At 35.9% G+C, this 18161-nt stretch overlaps 1 protein-coding gene across 1 annotated transcript; it reads left to right on the plus strand.

The window, feature by feature from the left end:
• The first annotated feature begins 1871 nt into the window (after positions 1 to 1871).
• On the plus strand, positions 1872 to 8111 carry LOC120332986 (uncharacterized). Its single transcript, XM_078116053.1, has 4 exons — positions 1872 to 2306; positions 2567 to 2700; positions 2939 to 3180; positions 3817 to 8111. The coding sequence occupies exons 1-4, from the start codon at positions 2149 to 2151 to the stop codon at positions 8095 to 8097; spliced, it is 4815 nt and encodes a 1604-aa protein (XP_077972179.1). The 5' UTR covers positions 1872 to 2148; the 3' UTR covers positions 8098 to 8111.
• The last annotated feature ends 10050 nt before the right edge of the window (positions 8112 to 18161 follow it).

Here is an 18161-nt window from a genome sequence, read left to right on the forward strand (position 1 = left end):
TATACATGCTTTAAGTTGAACTATATGTTTAATTAAAATATCTATCTTTGCTAATAAATGTTGAAAACCATTTATTTCAATCTGCCATGGGACCATCACCAGGGCTGGATTTACCAATAGGCTAGGCAGGCTGAAACCTAGAGCCTCGAAATTCGGTTTCGAAGTTTGTAATTCTTTCGAAAACTTGACAAATTTAAACTCTACGAAAAGTACATATATATGTCAAGCTTTTCAGAGTAGAAAATTCTGTACACAACTGGTTTCAACCACACTGTAAACAGCCATTATTGCGTCGTTTGCATCATAATAAGGGAAATTATTATTACCGGTATGCGCATTCTGCTGGAAGTTTCTATGTTAAAGTATGGCTGTAGCGGTTGTTTGCTCAAATAAATTGGAAGCAAAACTGCCTCAAGTAAATTTTTATTCTTTTAATTAAAAATTCACACCATCGAATGGGGAGAATGAAAAGTTTAATGCGCTCATATTTTTAAATTTCAAGCAATTAAATGTGGTGTTGTTTGGAGAGAAATTCTGAGCTCAGATATGAATATGAAGTGGCCTCTCATGGTCTAAATCCAGCCCTGAACATCACCAATTTTGGGATAGGTACATGGTGTCAACATATGGACTGAGTTAGACCATTGGATTTTGAAAGGTTTACCAGAAATGTACATAGTTACATGGAATTCATGAAATATATAACATCCAATAAAAAACAAAATAGGTCTTTCGTTGAACGCCAGTTGTGGTCCCGGTACCGGTATTCTGTTATCACAAGCAGTTGGAGCGCATATCCCACAGAGCACGACGCGTTGGCAGAATCTCATGGTCTAGTGAGAATGACGTCATCGAAAACACCGCGCTCATTAAAATTTCAATGAACGATTATCAAAAATCTTGACCATGTTTATTATGATAAAAATATCAAAAAAGATGTAAAAAATATTCTATCGTCAAAACTGCTCACGTATACAATGAAAGATATCTAGAAAATTCCAAAAAATGCCAATTTCTGCTCTGGTGATCACATTCCCCATAAGAGCTAATTTTAAAATTGTTTTTTTTACATCACTTTTCTTTTTGCGCGTAGGATGGGTTTTTAATGAATAAGGTCTATTAGGCCTACTTCCAGTTGGCGTATCAAAACGAATTTTGAATATGTTATTCCTAACCCCCACCTGACATTTTCGTTCTGCGCCGCTGATAACGAACTTGCTAACGCCGGCGATCTCTCTCCTATCGTGATCGTTATGACGGGAAAACGACCCGCATCCTTTGGTGGGCCTCATTACGCCAATGTGACGTCGAAATGACGTAATTTTTCGGTGACGTAACGGTAGTCAGGTGGGGGTTAGGATTGGCATTTTCAAAAATTGTTGAGCCAGGCCAACTAGAAGTGCATGTGGTACCGTACTAAACTATACCAGACCCAATTTCTGTAAATGCAGCTGTGTTGCGATCACAGCGTATTGTTGTACCGGTATGTCTATCTCCTTTCTCTAAGCGAACAACTTTAGGCCGCGAGCCGAGGCCATTTATCTTTCAGTTTCGTGGCGCACATAAGGTAACTAACCGAAAATGATTTTAAAATGTTCCTTAGAAATTCAGTAACTAATAATGCCTTGTTCCCATTTCCAAAAGTTGCACATTTAACGGAAAAAACACTTTTACTACAAGAAATATGTGCTATCATCTGTCCTATATTCTCTGCTCTTCCGGCAACATTGGCCAATGAACGCAGACTTCTGCGTGACGTAACACATAACTTTCAATCAGCTGTTCGCGTGCGGATGAATCTCAGTTTTATCGCTCAGTCTTGTGTTAGGTTGGGTGCGGTTGCCTTTGCATCGTTTTTTTAGTTATTATTAATTGAGTTATGCTAAGACGGTGTTAAAAAGTATAAGTAAGGTGTTATACACTCGTAGATTCTTACCATGGATAGCAATTTTAGTTGTTAAATAGGCTTGTAGGGCAACTTCAAGGACTGAAGGAGGACTAGACCTAGAAAGATATAAAGTTACGGCATCACAAACAAACAAAGATATTTCCATGCTTGTATGGAAGGTTTAGAATTAATTTATTGACGATTCTTGAGTATTCAGCAGACCCTTTAATATAGACTACAGTATATTTGAATGAAAAATAATGGCCGTTTGTGTGATGCATGTTTGTAAGAACGAGGGGAAAGTGACCAATTTTACTGATGTCAGTTGGTCTAAATTTATAGAGTCGACAAAGGCCTGGGCAGCAAAGATAAGTCATGCAGGAGTTGAAAAAGATGTAGCGTTCGAAGTGATTGAAAGGTGAGAATTCATGTATCACTGTATTGACTTATACAATGACAGTTAATGTTTTAAAATATATATGTATGCAGGGCAGGGACTGTGTGATTTAACGAGATTCAGTGTACACATAATCTTTTATGCAAACACTACATGACTGTAGTACCGTACATGAGATAAAATGCATTATGTATGAGTGGTTTTAGTCAGTGTTTAGTGGTATTTTTATTTGTCGAAAAACACTCATGTTGTTCAGAATATGCGTTTCTTCCTCATTTTAGATACTTCACTTCAGAAGAAAGTGGCAATGTTCCACCCATTCCACCTAATGCAGGCTACCATCGCTGCTGCTATCAGCGCTATACATGTAAAAATAAAATGGGTCGAAGAAAAAGTCACAAGGAAAAGCGTAAAGGTATATGAGAATCATAACAATTGCATCAGTTTAGCTACCGGTACCGCTAAATCTTGTCTGAGGTTTTGTTTGCTCTCCTGATTTCAAGACCAGTTTTTATTTATTCGTTTTTACAAATCATTTTATTGCCAGTCATGCTGATTATGGAGTCTAAATAAACTTATACTTACACTAAAATGTGATGACAGACCGTGAGTAGCGGACAATTTGGTAATTGAAAATGAATAATTTGTTTTAGCCGAGGAGCTTGATCCTGACACACTCGCACTGCCTAAAAAGATGCTACGCTCTTCTATACCAACAAAGGGTTTGAGAACGATTGAACGACCGCATATTTTTTCCGTAAAGTGTACTATATGTGGAATTACGAGATTTAAACGCAATAAGGTGACTGGGAAGAGAGTATTAGAGAAACTTACTCGGTGTCAGACATTGGAAGCAGGATGCCTTCTCGAAGCAGCAAAGCGAAAAAAAGATGAGGTGAGTTTGAAATATCAACCTTTACATCCATCAGTTATTATTGTGGTGTAGTCACCAGTAGGGCTGTCCAAGTGAATCAATTATTCGAAATCGAATAGAATTGCATACTATTCGAAGCGTTTTTCGGCCAATTTGCGAATCACTAAAATATGGTACATAATGCGCCTCACGACCATTGAGTTGAGAATTCTTGAGTTAGTAATACCAATGATAACAGGATTTGCATGCCCTATTAAAACTGAATCCATTAAAAGTGAGTAAATACCCTAACGGTGAGAGTTCGTGCAATTTCAAACTCTTAAAACTTGATAGTATTCGAACCCCTATTTTTTGACCAGTTCAAAGAGGCTTGTGATCTCCTTTTATAACTCTGGAAACATAGTTATGCAATATATTACCAATAATTTGAATGTAACTGCACATACGTTATCACAATATCGAAGAGGAAGTTTTTATTGTGCAATAGAGACAAATTTAGGATTGCACAATAATATTCGGTTCGATTCGAGAAAAATATTCGGTTTGATTCGAATCAAAAAAGTATTCGATTTTGAACAGCCCTAGTCACCAGGATAATGTTTCATTGATAAGCTTTTATATTCCTCGTTTAGCTCATGTTGATTGTATCAATTTCAGATTTTACTACTCCAACTACGGGATGTTGATCCGGTTGCATCCGAAGTCCGGTACCATTCAAGTTGCTACCAAGGCTATACTCGCTTCATGAGAAGAAAGATAGAACAGTCAGGGTCTGTGGATACGCGGTATGCTACTGCATTCAAAATGTTTTGTGAAGAATTTATTGTACCAAGGATAATTGTGAACAAGGAGATATTTCGGTTAACATTCTTAAACACCCTCTTCAAGAGATACATCGAACAGTTTGAGCTTTTTGATTCTCCTGGTTATCGTACCTCCAACTTGAAAGAGCGTTTAAAAAAAAAATTTCCACAACTTGCATTTATACGGTCCAAAGAGCAGACGTGCAGTGATCTGGTGTTCGTGGATACCATTTCAGTTGTTGATGTCATTGAAGAAAAAGAAAACACTGCCGATCATACTGTCACATACACTGTTTCGGAGGCAGAAATGGGAGACGATTCTGAGAATGAGCAACCAACATGTTCGCAACCATCCGCGCCTCCTGCAACTAATCCACAGCAAATATTTGCTTCTGCGATGTATCTCAGAAATGTTATCAATGACCATGACCCTTCTTTTCAACACTGGCCTCCCACTTCAGAGCACTTCGATGATAATGCAGTGAAAAAATCTGTACCAAAGTTGCTGGTTCAATTTATTAGTTGGATTACTGGGTTAATCTCTGATCCTTTTTGTGTAGAAGTAGAAGAAAGAATGTCAAAAAAAATCTACTCCATCTGCCAGGATATTGTTTACCTATCCAAGGGCGGAAGAATGCACATGCCCAAGCACATGTCACTTGCTATGGCAGTCCGTCATTTGACTGGATCAGCCTCGTTGATTACCCTCCTCAACGGTCTGGGGCACTGTGTGTCCAATACTCTTGTTTTAGAATACGACACTGCTCTGGCCACCTTACAAGAGCTGAAGGGTCCCATCTCTATTCCATCATGTATCAAATCAAATCGGCCTGTGACGCTTGTGTGGGATAATAACGATTTTGGGGAAGAGACATCTACTGGAAAGGGCACCACTCATAATACTAATGGTATAATAGTACAGAGAACTATTCCTGAATGTGAACAAGTATCTGGGTATTTGGAACCTACAGCAGGACTTTCACGTGATAGAAAACGCTCATTTCAGCCTTCATCTTCTGGTCTAGTTGCATATCGTGGACAAAAGAAAGCCGCACCGCAACAGATTGATGAGAGCGTAGTGACAACTAGATGCAGTTTTGTGGTACAGGAATATGCCCGAAAGCTTGACCAGGCCTATATTCTCACAAGGATTCCAGGGGACAGCGGAGAATCTTTTTTTCCTACATGGACAGGATTTAATACAAAGCTGGTGCAAAATGTTCCCCTTTTATCATCTGTGGGATATTTGCCTGTAATTGATGCAAGCCCTACAGAAATGGACACAGTCTTGACTGTCCTGGAACGAAGTGTTCAGATTGCAGATAAACTCAAGTTGCAGACAATAGTAATTGTTTTCGATCAGGCTATTTACTCTAAGGCTCAGACAATACGGTGGCAGACGGAACTATTTAAAAACAGAACCGTTCTTCGACTTGGTGAATTTCACACTGCTATGACTTACTTAGCTTGCATAGGTAAGTGGTTTGGCGATGCAGGCCTTCGTGATATAATCATCGAAGCAGAACTTTGTGCAGAAGGTTCTCTCACTGGGGTGCTAAGTGGACATCATTATAATCGAAGCGTAAGGTGCCACAAGCTGATTTATGAAGCTCTTCATCGTCTTAGATGGCAGTCTTTCCTAGAGGAAATTTCAGAAACTGATTACAATCTTGTGAAAAAAGTCATATCTGACTTGAAAGAACATTTCCCTTCGCATATGTATGCAGAAGTTGCTGTCTCACCTGAGTACAACACTGTGTACCAGAAATATGTTGGATTTATCAAGTCAAAATCAAAATGCCCAACTTTCAGGTTCTGGTCTTCTTACCTTGAGATGATTGAAATTCTTCTTCTTTTTCTGCGTGCCACAAAAGAAGGGAACTGGGCATTGCATTTGTCTGCTGTCCGTGCCATGTGTCCATGGATGTTCATCACTAACCGCAACAAATATGCCCGATACTTACCAATATATTATCTTGAGATGATGTCTCTTCAAGAGACCCACCCAGATGTTCATAACATGTTTGTAAATGGAGAATTTGTGGTTCAGAGACAAGCACGCTATGGATTTTCACAAGTTGCATGCGATATGGCAATAGAGCAAACGTGCAACAGAGATACAAAAACGAAAGGTGGAATGGTAGGATTCACCCTCAACAAAGGTGCTTCTCAGAGGTGGATATTATCACACCCAGAAAGGGCACAAATAACAAAGGCATGCTTTGGGTATGCTGGGAGAGACTCGCAAGGGCGTGATAGGAAAGATCTTGATAAACCTCATTCTGTACGAGAAGAATCAGCCATTTGTCGCATTATTGAGTGTATGGAAGGTTTTATAAACCCCTTCTCACGTGAATCTGAGGATCTTATACATATTGTTTCAGGAGTCGTAGTTCCCAAAGTAATTGCCAGTGATATTATGACTGCTGAAGAGAGAGGAAGATTCTGCTTCACTCAGTTCTGCAAAGATCGGCTTTTATCAAACAAGAAAAGTTTTCATGATACTATAAGTAATTTGAAATTAAAATCGTTTTCAAGTGTTGGAAAAATAATTAAGACCAAATGCAGTCAAAAGGAGATGGATTTAAAGTCTGAAAGAAATCTGATGGCGCGTCTTGCAATCATAGGAAGAGAGAGAGGTATCAAGATTGAGGATTTGCTCAAATACTCTCTTGGCCCTTTGCCCTTGTCGTTGGCATACACAGACGGAGGCCTAATGAGGACATCCAAAGCAAAACTGATGCATTACCTCTGCGAAAGTATACCATCTTCTATTGCTAAAGGATTACCAACCGAATCAGTTTGGATACTAGATGCAATGGCTGTTCTACAAAGCATCAACCACAGGAATATTCCCAAAACATTTGGAGATCTTGCCGCACTATACCTTTTGAAGTTGGTGAAAATTGCCCAGGAAAGTTGTGCAAAGGTTGTGCATCTTGTAATGGATAGGTACCCCTCAATAAGCATTAAGAACGCAGAAAGACATCGGAGGGCTAAGCATCAAGCTGTTTGCCAAACAAGAGAAAATGAAATTTATTCAGAGAGCCAGAGGATACCACTCCAGTGGAAAAAGTACTTATCCTGCGGAAAAAACAAGGAGCTCCTGATGGAATTTTTTATTAAATCTTGGAGTCAGAATGTCCAAAGTCTTGACTTCACACTGTTTATCGGCTATGCGGAATCTTGTCTGAAAATTTGCTTTGCTAGTACATCGCATACTCCAACAATTGCAACAGTAGATGAATTGGAATGCTCTCATGAAGAGGCTGACACCCGTCTAATGCTTCACGCTAAGTTTGCCGCTAACTCTTGCAACTCTATAGTAATCCAGTCACCAGACACGGACGTGCTCATACTGTGCATTGCAAAATATGACAATTTGGGTTGTTCTCTTTGGTTTGAAACTGGCGTTGCCAAAGGTAGACGGGTTATTGATGTTGGTGCCATACATTGTTATCTGAGCCAAATCCACCCATCGGCTCCAATGGCTATGGTAGGAGCACATGCATTCACTGGCTGTGATAGCGTGTCCTCCTTTTATGGAAAAGGAAAAGTGAAGCCCATCAAACTGGTGTTGGAGGAGTCAAAATTCATTGAGTTTTTTGCTCAACTAGGAAGATCTTTTGACGTTAACGAGGCATCAATGAATAGAGCTGAGGAATTTGTTTGCTCGCTGTATGGAGAGAATATGAAAAATGTAAACGATGCCAGGGCACGTCTTTTCAAAACAGGCAAACACATGGATCACACCCTTCCACCCAACAGTGATTCACTAAAGGAGCATGTTCTGAGGGCAAATTACCAGGCAGCAATTCATCACCTTTGCCTAGAACCAAAGCCAATTATTCCTTCACCTATTGGCCATGGATGGGTTCTTGATGATGGCGTTTTGCAAGTTAAATGGATGGATCTACTTCCAGCCCCCAAATCAGTTCTTGAGTTGGCAAACTGCAAGTGCAAGAAGAATAGGTGCCAAAATAATTTATGCACATGTGCCAAAAACAACCTCAATTGTACAGAATTTTGTTTTTGTGTTGACTGCCAAAACCAGTGTGAACTAATAGAGGAAAAGTCGATTTTCGAAACCGAGATAGATGAAAATGAATTAGATATTGAAATTATAATTTATTAGATTCTTACAGATATGTGATAGTGTCATTCATTCATTCAATTTTCTTGACTTTTCAGTGTCAATTTCTCTTTTTTCATTATTAGTGTTTTTGTGACTTCATTGCATAAAAATAAATGCGCTTGATGGCTTTTATAAAATAAATGCAACATCTTATACCGTTCTTTGTTGCTTGTGCGAGGGAGTTTGATTTTGGTCAGACAAAACGCTGCAGAAATATATTAGTGTTAAATGCAGCTGGGCTCTTGAATTGCAAAGTTCTTTTGCTGTATTGTAAACCTATGGTTATTGATTTTCTGGGAACCACCTTATATCGAATTTAGCACCAGGGTTTTAACCGATTAACTTGTGTTTTTGTGCTAAGGAGATAATTTGTGATCTTATCGCATAAAAAATTGATGCGTTCGATGGCATATATGAAATGAAAGCGACGTTCCATGCTCTGTCGTTTTAAGCCTATGATCATTGATTTTCGGGGAATCCCCTTGATATCCAACTTTTGCATCACGATTTTTGAAGGCTGATTTACAGAAAATGTGCAACTTCCGTTAGTGGGAACAAGCTGTAATGCGTTCAGTATGTTCATTTTGATACAAAACTGAAGAATAAATATAGTTACCAGATGTGCGCTACGAAACTCACTTTCTAGGCGTTTTTCAGGGCCTCGGCTCGCGGCCTACTTGCAATATGAGGAAAGACGAACAACTCAATAGAAATCTCTTTTTTTTTTCAATGGGATAAAATAATAAATTATAACAAAAAGTATATAACCATTCGAGCAATCATAAGATAAATAATCCAATATTTATTTTTCATATGTCCATTCCATCAGTGTTTGAGGACGAGGTGTTGATCGCATCGGCATACAATTCATCAATTTTTAGTATATTGAGTTATATTATGTACAATAAAAGTAAAAAATTAAATATATTAAACATGTTCATTTTTATACATACTAAATTTATACACACTTGATTTATAGTTCAAATACAATTCCTTAGTATTTCAAATTCTCTGACAAAATTTGGTGATTTTCTATTTTTTTCAATGTTGAGTGTGTAAGTGATTGCAGTTTTCATTTGTTTGATAACTAGGTGCTGATTAGGGGGACTACCTTCGAATATAACAGAATTTTTTTGTATCCATATTTTATATCTAGTGATTGAAATTAAATAAACAATAATATCTAAATCTCGTCTTGTAATGTTGGAATGTAACAAATAGCTTAAATCCAATAAAACACAAGTTTCATAATTTTTTTTGGTCTGGCATTATTTAATTTCCTAACAGTATTTTCCATAAAATCAAAAACATAATCAAAATATTCACAATTCATAAATAGATGGCTAACAAATTCTGGTTCTTTTCCACATACCACACACATTTCATTTCCTGCTATATTTCTTATTCCAGGTTTTGTTTTTACTGGTATAATATCCCACATTAACTTGAAATTAAAGGTTTTCATATAGTTTGCCAAAATATCATTATGAATATTCTCACATTCAATATTTAAATTACAATTGCGTAGAAAAATTAATCTATCCCCAGTCATAGAAATAACAATTTTTTTATAAATAGTTTTATGCATACCTTTTTTTATATCTGTACTACTTATGTTATGTTTTCTTAAAAATTCTAATATTAATCTACACTCACTTTGAGGACAAAATCTATGTAAACATGTATTTTTAGTTCTAATCCCCCAAAATGTACTAAATTGTTGTCCAATATTGTATTCAACAAAGGACATACAAATATGATTGTAATCCTCATTATAATCACATTCTCTAACTTTATAATATTCCAAGACACTAATTATGTACATGCACATTGTAAAAATGGGTATGTTAATAATATCATAACCCCCCAAATTTTTTGGCTTGCACAAATTCCCTATTTTCAGTATGCTTCTTCCATTGAATACAAATTTTTCCACCATGTCATTCACCCTTTTTCCTCTAAAATTCGGCATCGGAAATACTTTTGATAAATATAGAAACTGCGGCAATACCTTTGATTTTACTAATATACATTTGCCTTCTAAAGTCAACTCGATATCCTGTAATTCTCTTACAACTCTCAATAGAAATAACTCAATAGAAATCTCTGTAGTCGAGTTGTCCGCCTCCCGTAGCATCTTACGGTACCGGCACCAAAGCCATTCTTTCTATCTTTTTACTCAATTTAGCACGCTCAATCGGGGAATACCCTTTTAGTCTCAAAGCAGGCCGACTGTTAATTACGGTACGTGTAATTTGTATTGCGCGATGTTGGTTGTTTAATCGTAAATATATACTACTACTAGTTGTCCAACTCTGCTCGCCGTATAATAAACAAACAAAAGAGATGTTGCACCTCCAAGTGGCGGGCGTCACGGTTGGTTTAGTTCAGACTAGATGCTTAACGACGACGACGCTCCTGCATCACAGCTCGAAAACTAGCCCTGTTCATTGATGACTGATCGAAATATATGCTGAAGGACGAAGAGATTCGATAAAAATGAACAAATAATTGTGAAAATGAAGACACAGTCTGTCTTGCAAATGACCAGGATGATGTGACCACCTCTTTGTCGAAAGAAAGCAAGTCATCAAAAATGCGATGCATTGCAAAAAATGTCAGTCAGATCAATGAGCATATATACAATGAGTGGAAACTTGCAAAGATTTGCTCATTGTGGCATTGTTCCCTGCAGTTTTTACGTCGTCCAGCTAAATGATTCGTTGCATATTAAGAAAACGCATTGCTCGCTGCCAAAATCCCTTGCTTCAGCCGAGTCGGGTGCGAAATTGGCCGTATTGAGGTCTTTAATTCTTCAATACATATTTGGTTTTGGGTTTCGAAGTATGGTACGCTGAAAGCATACAACTATAAGCATATGCTTATTGGGAATGCATATCTATTAGACAGAAAACGTATCTACAGAACAGAATATGAACCAGTCGCCGAGAGGAGTGCGGTTATTTATGTATTTATTAATTGATATAACATGGGATTTACATATTTATCCAAGGGGAGAAGAAAGCCGAAAAGAAGGCCTAAATATATGGCGAACCACGGCCTCTCCCAATCATAGCTCTGTGCTCCATATGAATCACATGGCTCTGGAGCTATTCGTTTACTTATTAAAAATACTGATTTTAACTATAAATGACTCTGGGATATCTTGCCATTGAAAACAAAAGCAAGAAATTGGAAGAATAACAGGGAATGAAATGTGTGTATTATGTAATGGAGAACCTGAGTTTGTTTCACATATGTTCATGTATTGTAAATTTACAAAAAATATTTATGAAGATTTCGTTTTAAATATTAAAATTGATTAAAATACATTTTGTTATCAATATGATTCTTGCATATTATTTAATTTTAACGATCCTTTATATAGTCATATAGATACTGTTGATTTGGATGCAATTATACTTTTGTAATCAATAGTGAGATATAAAATTTTGACCATAAGAAATTATAAAACACCACATTTTGCCTTTCTCAAAAAGCAGATAAAAATGGCCATAATATGTAGAAAAATATAGAGAATTAAAGAAGAAACAACCCATTTGAGAGGGAATTGAAAAATTTATGTAAAGCATTATTTTAAAAAGAAAATTATATGTTTATGATATGTATTTTATATTTACTAATTTTATTTTCATTGTTTTATATCAATGCATTTATTAAAATAACCTAATTATGGTATGGATTACTACTGGAATTGAACAAAATAAATAATGGATCATGGATGCAAAATGGAATATGAACATATTTATATTATATATATTATTCTATATTTTACCGTAATCAAAATCACTCATTGAGTGAACGAATGAGCATACTGTAATGCTTATTGGGAATACATACCATCTATTAGGCAGAAAACTTATCTACAGAACAGAATATGAACCAGCCAAGTGGGGACCTGGGATATTGTATTCATTGATATAGATAGTTTATTTTGAAAAGTCCACAATCTGACAATACAAACAAATAAAAAATAAAGAGTTCTGGAGAGCGAGCAAAACCTTTAAAAAAGTTCAAAACACGATGAGTATCATGTGCCTGCTGTGTTATAGCAAGTAGTAATGTGTAATGAATTTAATTCACTGTAGTAAATGAATTGCTATCTTTTTATTTGTTATGAGCACACTTGCTGGAACTCCATAATCTATTATTTTATTTTTTAGTAACACTTTTTATAAAAATATCAAATTGTTTATCATACTTGCATCCATATTTCGCCCTAAATTCCATTCTATGACACTTTCTCTGTATCCAAATATCTATGTACATGACCACATTATTTATTTTTTAGTAATACTTCACTTAAAAGTATCACAATGTTTATTATAATTGCTATTCTAGTATTTTATCAGTTTTTTGCCCTAAATTTCATTCTATGATACTTGCTCTGTATCCAATTACCTATATGTATATGAGCACTTTATTTATTTTTTAGTACCGGTAATACTTATTTAAAAATAACCTATTGGGTATCATTGCTATTTCAGTATATTATCAATATTTCGCCTTAAAATTCATTCTATGTTACGTGCTCTGTAGCCGAATATGTACATGAGCACTTTTCATATATATATCTGCTGGAGAAGGGTCAAATCCTGATCATGTATTATTGTGTGTTACTATCCTCCAAATCACTTGCCAGTCATAATCAAGTATTATAATTTGATGTGTTCAAATTATAGTGTATAAAGAAATCTACTCATGATTTCATTACTATTATCAAATGTTTATAATTAAAGTGCTATAATAATAGAATTTTCCCCATCTTTGCTTATAAAAAATCCATGTCCTATTACATTCATTTTTAGTAGACAAATTTTCCAAATAATAGGTATCCTCGCTAACCCATTTTATGCAGTTGATATGCAATACATGTCAACTTATCAGCTGAATAAATGATGATCTTAGGACAAAACATGAATATTTAGTACTTTCCAAATCAAAAATTCTTGTGAATAATGTATATAGTGAATAAGGTATATGAGAGGTATTGAAGAATTTAACACCGAACCTGTTAAATGACCCGAAATGTTGTAACGTTGTCTCCCAGTCAAACACCTGAGCATCTTTTTTTTTTTATCATAATTTATATATGTTCATGGTTTGACGAACGAAATAAACTCTCTCTATTAGTTTAAAATACTGACTTCTGGACTTGGCTAATTTTATGCATATCAAAACTTGTAAATATTTGCATATCAAAACTTGTCATTTATTTTGTTCCATCCATGTATTTTCCGCATGTTTTTCCAATAAAACATACTTACGCCTTACAACTGTTATTTGTAGCTTATTATTGTTAGCTAATTATTTTTGAGGTGGGGCGCAAGACTTAATAAATTCTAAAAAGGGGGTGCGGCTTGAAAAGCTTGGGAATGTTTGTATGTAGTAGACCCTAACCTGGTACAAACGGTTCCGGTGTCTACCAACTGGGTTTACATACTTCAAGAGTACCTTTTTGTATTACAGTTGTGAAACAGAAAAAGCTGAATGTCGGACTTATTCCATCTGTAAAGTTACCAAAAACTCCACAAAGAATGAACAATGTTGAATGCATATGCTCATAGTTGTATGCTTTCAGCGTACCATACTTCGAAACCCAAAATCAAATATGTATTGAAGAATTAAAGACCTCAAGTCAAGTTAATACGGCCAATTTCGCACCCGACTCGACTGAAGCAAGGTATTTTGGCAGCGAGCAATGCGTTTTCCTAATATGCAACGAACCATTTAGCTGGACGACGTAAAAATGCAGGGAACAATGCCACAATGAGCAAATCTTTGCAAGTTTCCACTCATTGTATATATGCTCATTGGTCAGATGTAGGTAAAGTGGTGACGAAAATGAATACTTTGCAGTTTATATATAAAAAAAAAACGCTAGCACAGCATTTTGGTCTCACTCCATCTCAAGTATTGTAGCTTTCACAGAAGTTTTTTCTCCACTTGACCTATAATCAGGGCTGCCACAACGTCCTTATTTTGAAGGTCTTTGTTTTAGGACATGTTTTTGTCCTTATTTTTAACCTTATAAATGAATAAACCAGTAAATTAAACTTTGAATTTAGTTTAGATCTGGAACTTCATAAGAGATAAAATGAGTAAACGTAAAAAATTTGCTGTGATGATTATGAGTGGGTATGATGGGTGCCGCTTCAGTCTGTCAGTATGCAATATACCTACATATTTCTACTTAAACTTGTGATATACCATAAAAATTCTCCCTATATCGTACTTTTCTATTGAATATTTTTTTACTTTCGAAATTTATAAACCATCAATTTTATTAAAAAATAATCTAACCCCCTGCCGCTCACAGGTGGACCACTGATATATAATTCAGTAATTCAAGCGTAGTTAATCACATCGTTAGTGCAATTGCAGAATTAAACTAAAGCTCACATAAATCATATCAGGCATAATGAAAATTAAGTTATACAACTATTTTTTGGAAACAGAACGTAAAACTGACAAATAACACGCAAAACTATAAAAACGAGGCAATGTTTACAACCCTGCCTGAGCAGCTGCAGAAACTGCAATTATTTCTTATTGGGTAGGGTTAAGAGTTAATGTAACAAACAAGGAAATTGATGCTCCAGGAAATGCTAATGTTAAGTAGCTAATAAGTACATGTAATAGGCTATTGTTCAGTTGTTACACACTAAATATTGTATTTCATATGATTGACATGATGATCATCAATAATAGACACTAGAATAGACTTGAAAAAAGCCAAACGGAAATTCTGACGCCAAACGCGTTTGAAAAAAGCCAATATGGCAACTCTGACTATACGTACAGCCAACGGAACAATACGAAATAACCATTTTCAACAGCCAAACCAAACGGAAACGTATAATCCTACTTGCAACTGACAGGAGCCAGCTGGACGTTTTTATTTTTTTGCCGTCCAGTAAACAAAGACACGTGACCCGTGCAAGTCCTCTATTCCAGAAACAAATAATCTAATATAAGGTTGGAAGAAAGATCTGAAAGGCAGCGGTTTGTCCATAACAGAGTCCTTGACCCGGAATAGGCTCAAGCTTCTCGCCGCTGCCAAGGATGCTATCGGGAAGCATGAGGTGTCGACACTGAATGGGACTATATACACTTACTTTGATAGAAGGCGAGTAATATCTTGTTTAATTAATATAAAGATTCTCTCCCGTCCCCTGTACTCCAGGGCTGCTGCTTCCTCAGTGAGACCTAGCAAATAGGCACACTGTTTGCATCTTGGTGTTGTTTCTTAGTGTTAAATAGGTTAGTACTTACTAACCATAAGCTTTGCACCCGGAAACTTTGCATTCTAGATTTTGTCTTACTTTCTACGTTTTTATATTTTTGTTATTTATTACTTCGCCTCCACCATTTAACATAATTTGAAATACCCATGCAGAAACTGCCACAAATCTGTACGAAAACATTTGCTTTACTTGGATACATTTAAAATGTACCAATATTTCTGGCCCACAATAACAAATCCTGGAATTTGAAGCTGAAGAAATACCTTGGTGCTGTTTCATTTGTGAAAAAGAATACATACCCTTTTCTGAACTATCTGAATTATTCTGGTCTCATAGCTTTTAATAAAATTCTTGATCCTGAATACCTTAACCAAATGTTTCTTGACCCAGTCAATACTGATACTGATGATTTGAAGAACATTGACACAGTATTCATGTACAATTGTTCAAATAAATATATTTTGTCCAATGAAGTCAATGACCTAAAATTTAATGATAGTCTTAAACTAAGTGGTTTCATGACTCTCTCAATCAATATTAGATTATTAGCCTCTTTTAAAAACTACACAAAAATCTGAAGCACTTGTAAATTCATTGAATTGTAAGCCACATGTAATTGCTGTAAATAAGACATGGCTTGTATCTGGTACAAATGGCCACTTCAACTCATTAGATGGGTATGGCTTCATCTCTAATAGTAGATCTCATCATCAAGGCGGTGGTGTTGGCCTCTACATTCGAAACGATTTAAAATACATTGTCTGCAGGGATCTTACCATCATGTCCGAAAAGGTTTTTGAGTCTATTTTTATTGATATATCATTAGAAAATAAAACAATAACTTGCGGCACTATCCATAGATCACCACTCACTGACGAATTGACCAATGCCGACTTTCGAAATTTTTTGTCTCAAGTCCTTTCTAAGATGAACCTGTCGAATTATAATTACATAATGGGTGATTTTAGGTATAATCTTCTTGATGAGTCTAATATTAATCCCAGCTAATTTGTTGATATTATGCACAGCATGGCCTATTATTCTTTAATAAACTGTCCTACCAGAATAACCTCAAGCTCTGCTACCTGTATAGACTAGAGATGTACCGATACCACTTTTGTCGCCGATACCGATACCGATCCGATACCAGCTAAAAAAGCCGATACCGATACGCCGATACTACAAAAAGGCCGATATTACCGATATTCCGATACCGATACTATGTAAATATTACTTAATTAGTGTGCTGTGTAGGGCAGACAGGTTAAAACAATGGTCTTTGAGCGTTGTTCATAGTACACATTATTTCAGATCGAAAAATGATATATCACATAATATGAAATTAATGTTTGGTGTTTGCTTCAACTGATTAAAATACACTGTACAGTAACGCTAGTAATCTCGGTGTTCAATTAGAAAACTCATAAGCCGGGATGTCCAATTTGAATTTAATGTTAATATCGCGACCTTCGAATATCGTTATTCGTGTTTAAGAGAATATCGAATATCATTCACACATTCTAGAGCCGCCGTCCTACGTTCAAATTAAAAGCATTTTTTAAATATTTTATTTCGTGGCTAATCGTAATCGTCGACACAATAAGTCAAAGCCAACATGAAAGAATATCAATCAGCACCGACCAAAAGAAGGCCTACCTATAACCGTCGAGGATGTTTTTTTACTTTACTATTTTATATTATTATGCAATTGCTATCATATATTTGAGACAGTCTAGGACTCTAGGCCCTCTAGGGCTAGGCGGTCATGTCAATATATCTATAAAGAAATTGTGTTGTTAAACAAAAATTAATATCTGCGTAGAGGGATAATTGTGTCGGAATTTAGTTTATCGATGTCGTTGGACTAAATGACACTCGTACTTGACGACAAACAGTCAGAATTTATACCCGTGCCAAAAGTCCATGTGCCGCTAATAAGGACCCCAATTCCACTGTATGATTTAAAACTGGGCGCCTAATTGCTTTTTGTTATGTGCCGTGTTGATATATTTCTTCATAATTACTATGTAATATTAAAAAAATTTAATATAAAAATTTGACAGCGAAAATAGCTAAAAATACGTGAATCATATTCTCTCGCGGGGGTAGGGACATGTATGGCTCATAGCTCACGATCTCTCCAGACAAAAAATAAATTAAAAAGTAGTATTCCAACTTATCTTTTAAAACATTCTGGACCATATCAAAAAGGTAAATATATCGGAAATATCGGCCTTAATCTAACCGATACCGATACATGGCCGATACCGAAAAATGGCCGATATTGCCGATACCGATACATCGGTACATCTCTAGTATAGACCACATTTGGACAAATGTATATGACAAAAAATAGTATTTCTGACCATCTGCCAATTGTACAATGCTCTCTCCTAGAAAAGCAAATTCAAAATAGAATTGAAACACTCCATCGTCAGTTCACCTCATCCGATTTGAATACTTTTATGCATAGATTGGACTCTATTGATATTGATGATTTCAACAGCATCCAGGATCCCAACACATGCTTTGATTCTCTGCTGCTTACTCTTTATCTTTTTTATACCGAAAACAAACAAACTGAATAAACCAACCTTGGTATGATACTGAGTTACGCAAACTCTGCTAAGTCAAACAAAAACTATATAGAAAACTAATAAAAATTTTGATGACAAGCACAAATTACAGTACAATGAATGTAGAAACCTTTATGGTCGGCTACTCAAAAAATGGAAATTAAATTATTATATGTCTAAATTTGCCTCACACAAAGGCAACATCAAGGCAGTGTGGAAA

This window comes from Styela clava, chromosome 9, assembly GCF_964204865.1.
Source record: "Styela clava chromosome 9, kaStyClav1.hap1.2, whole genome shotgun sequence".
Taxonomy (NCBI): Eukaryota; Metazoa; Chordata; class Ascidiacea; order Stolidobranchia; family Styelidae; genus Styela; species Styela clava.

Bases quoted from the DNA above. Each gene is read 5' to 3' on its own strand.
- LOC120332986 (XM_078116053.1), top strand. From the start codon at position 2,149: ATGGCCGTTTGTGTGATGCATGTTTGTAAGAACGAGGGGAAAGTGACC. The intron at 2,701-2,938 runs GTATATGAGAAT...AATTTGTTTTAG, and splicing joins TCACAAGGAAAAGCGTAAAG to CCGAGGAGCTTGATCCTGAC. The intron at 3,181-3,816 runs GTGAGTTTGAAA...TATCAATTTCAG, and splicing joins CAAAGCGAAAAAAAGATGAG to ATTTTACTACTCCAACTACG.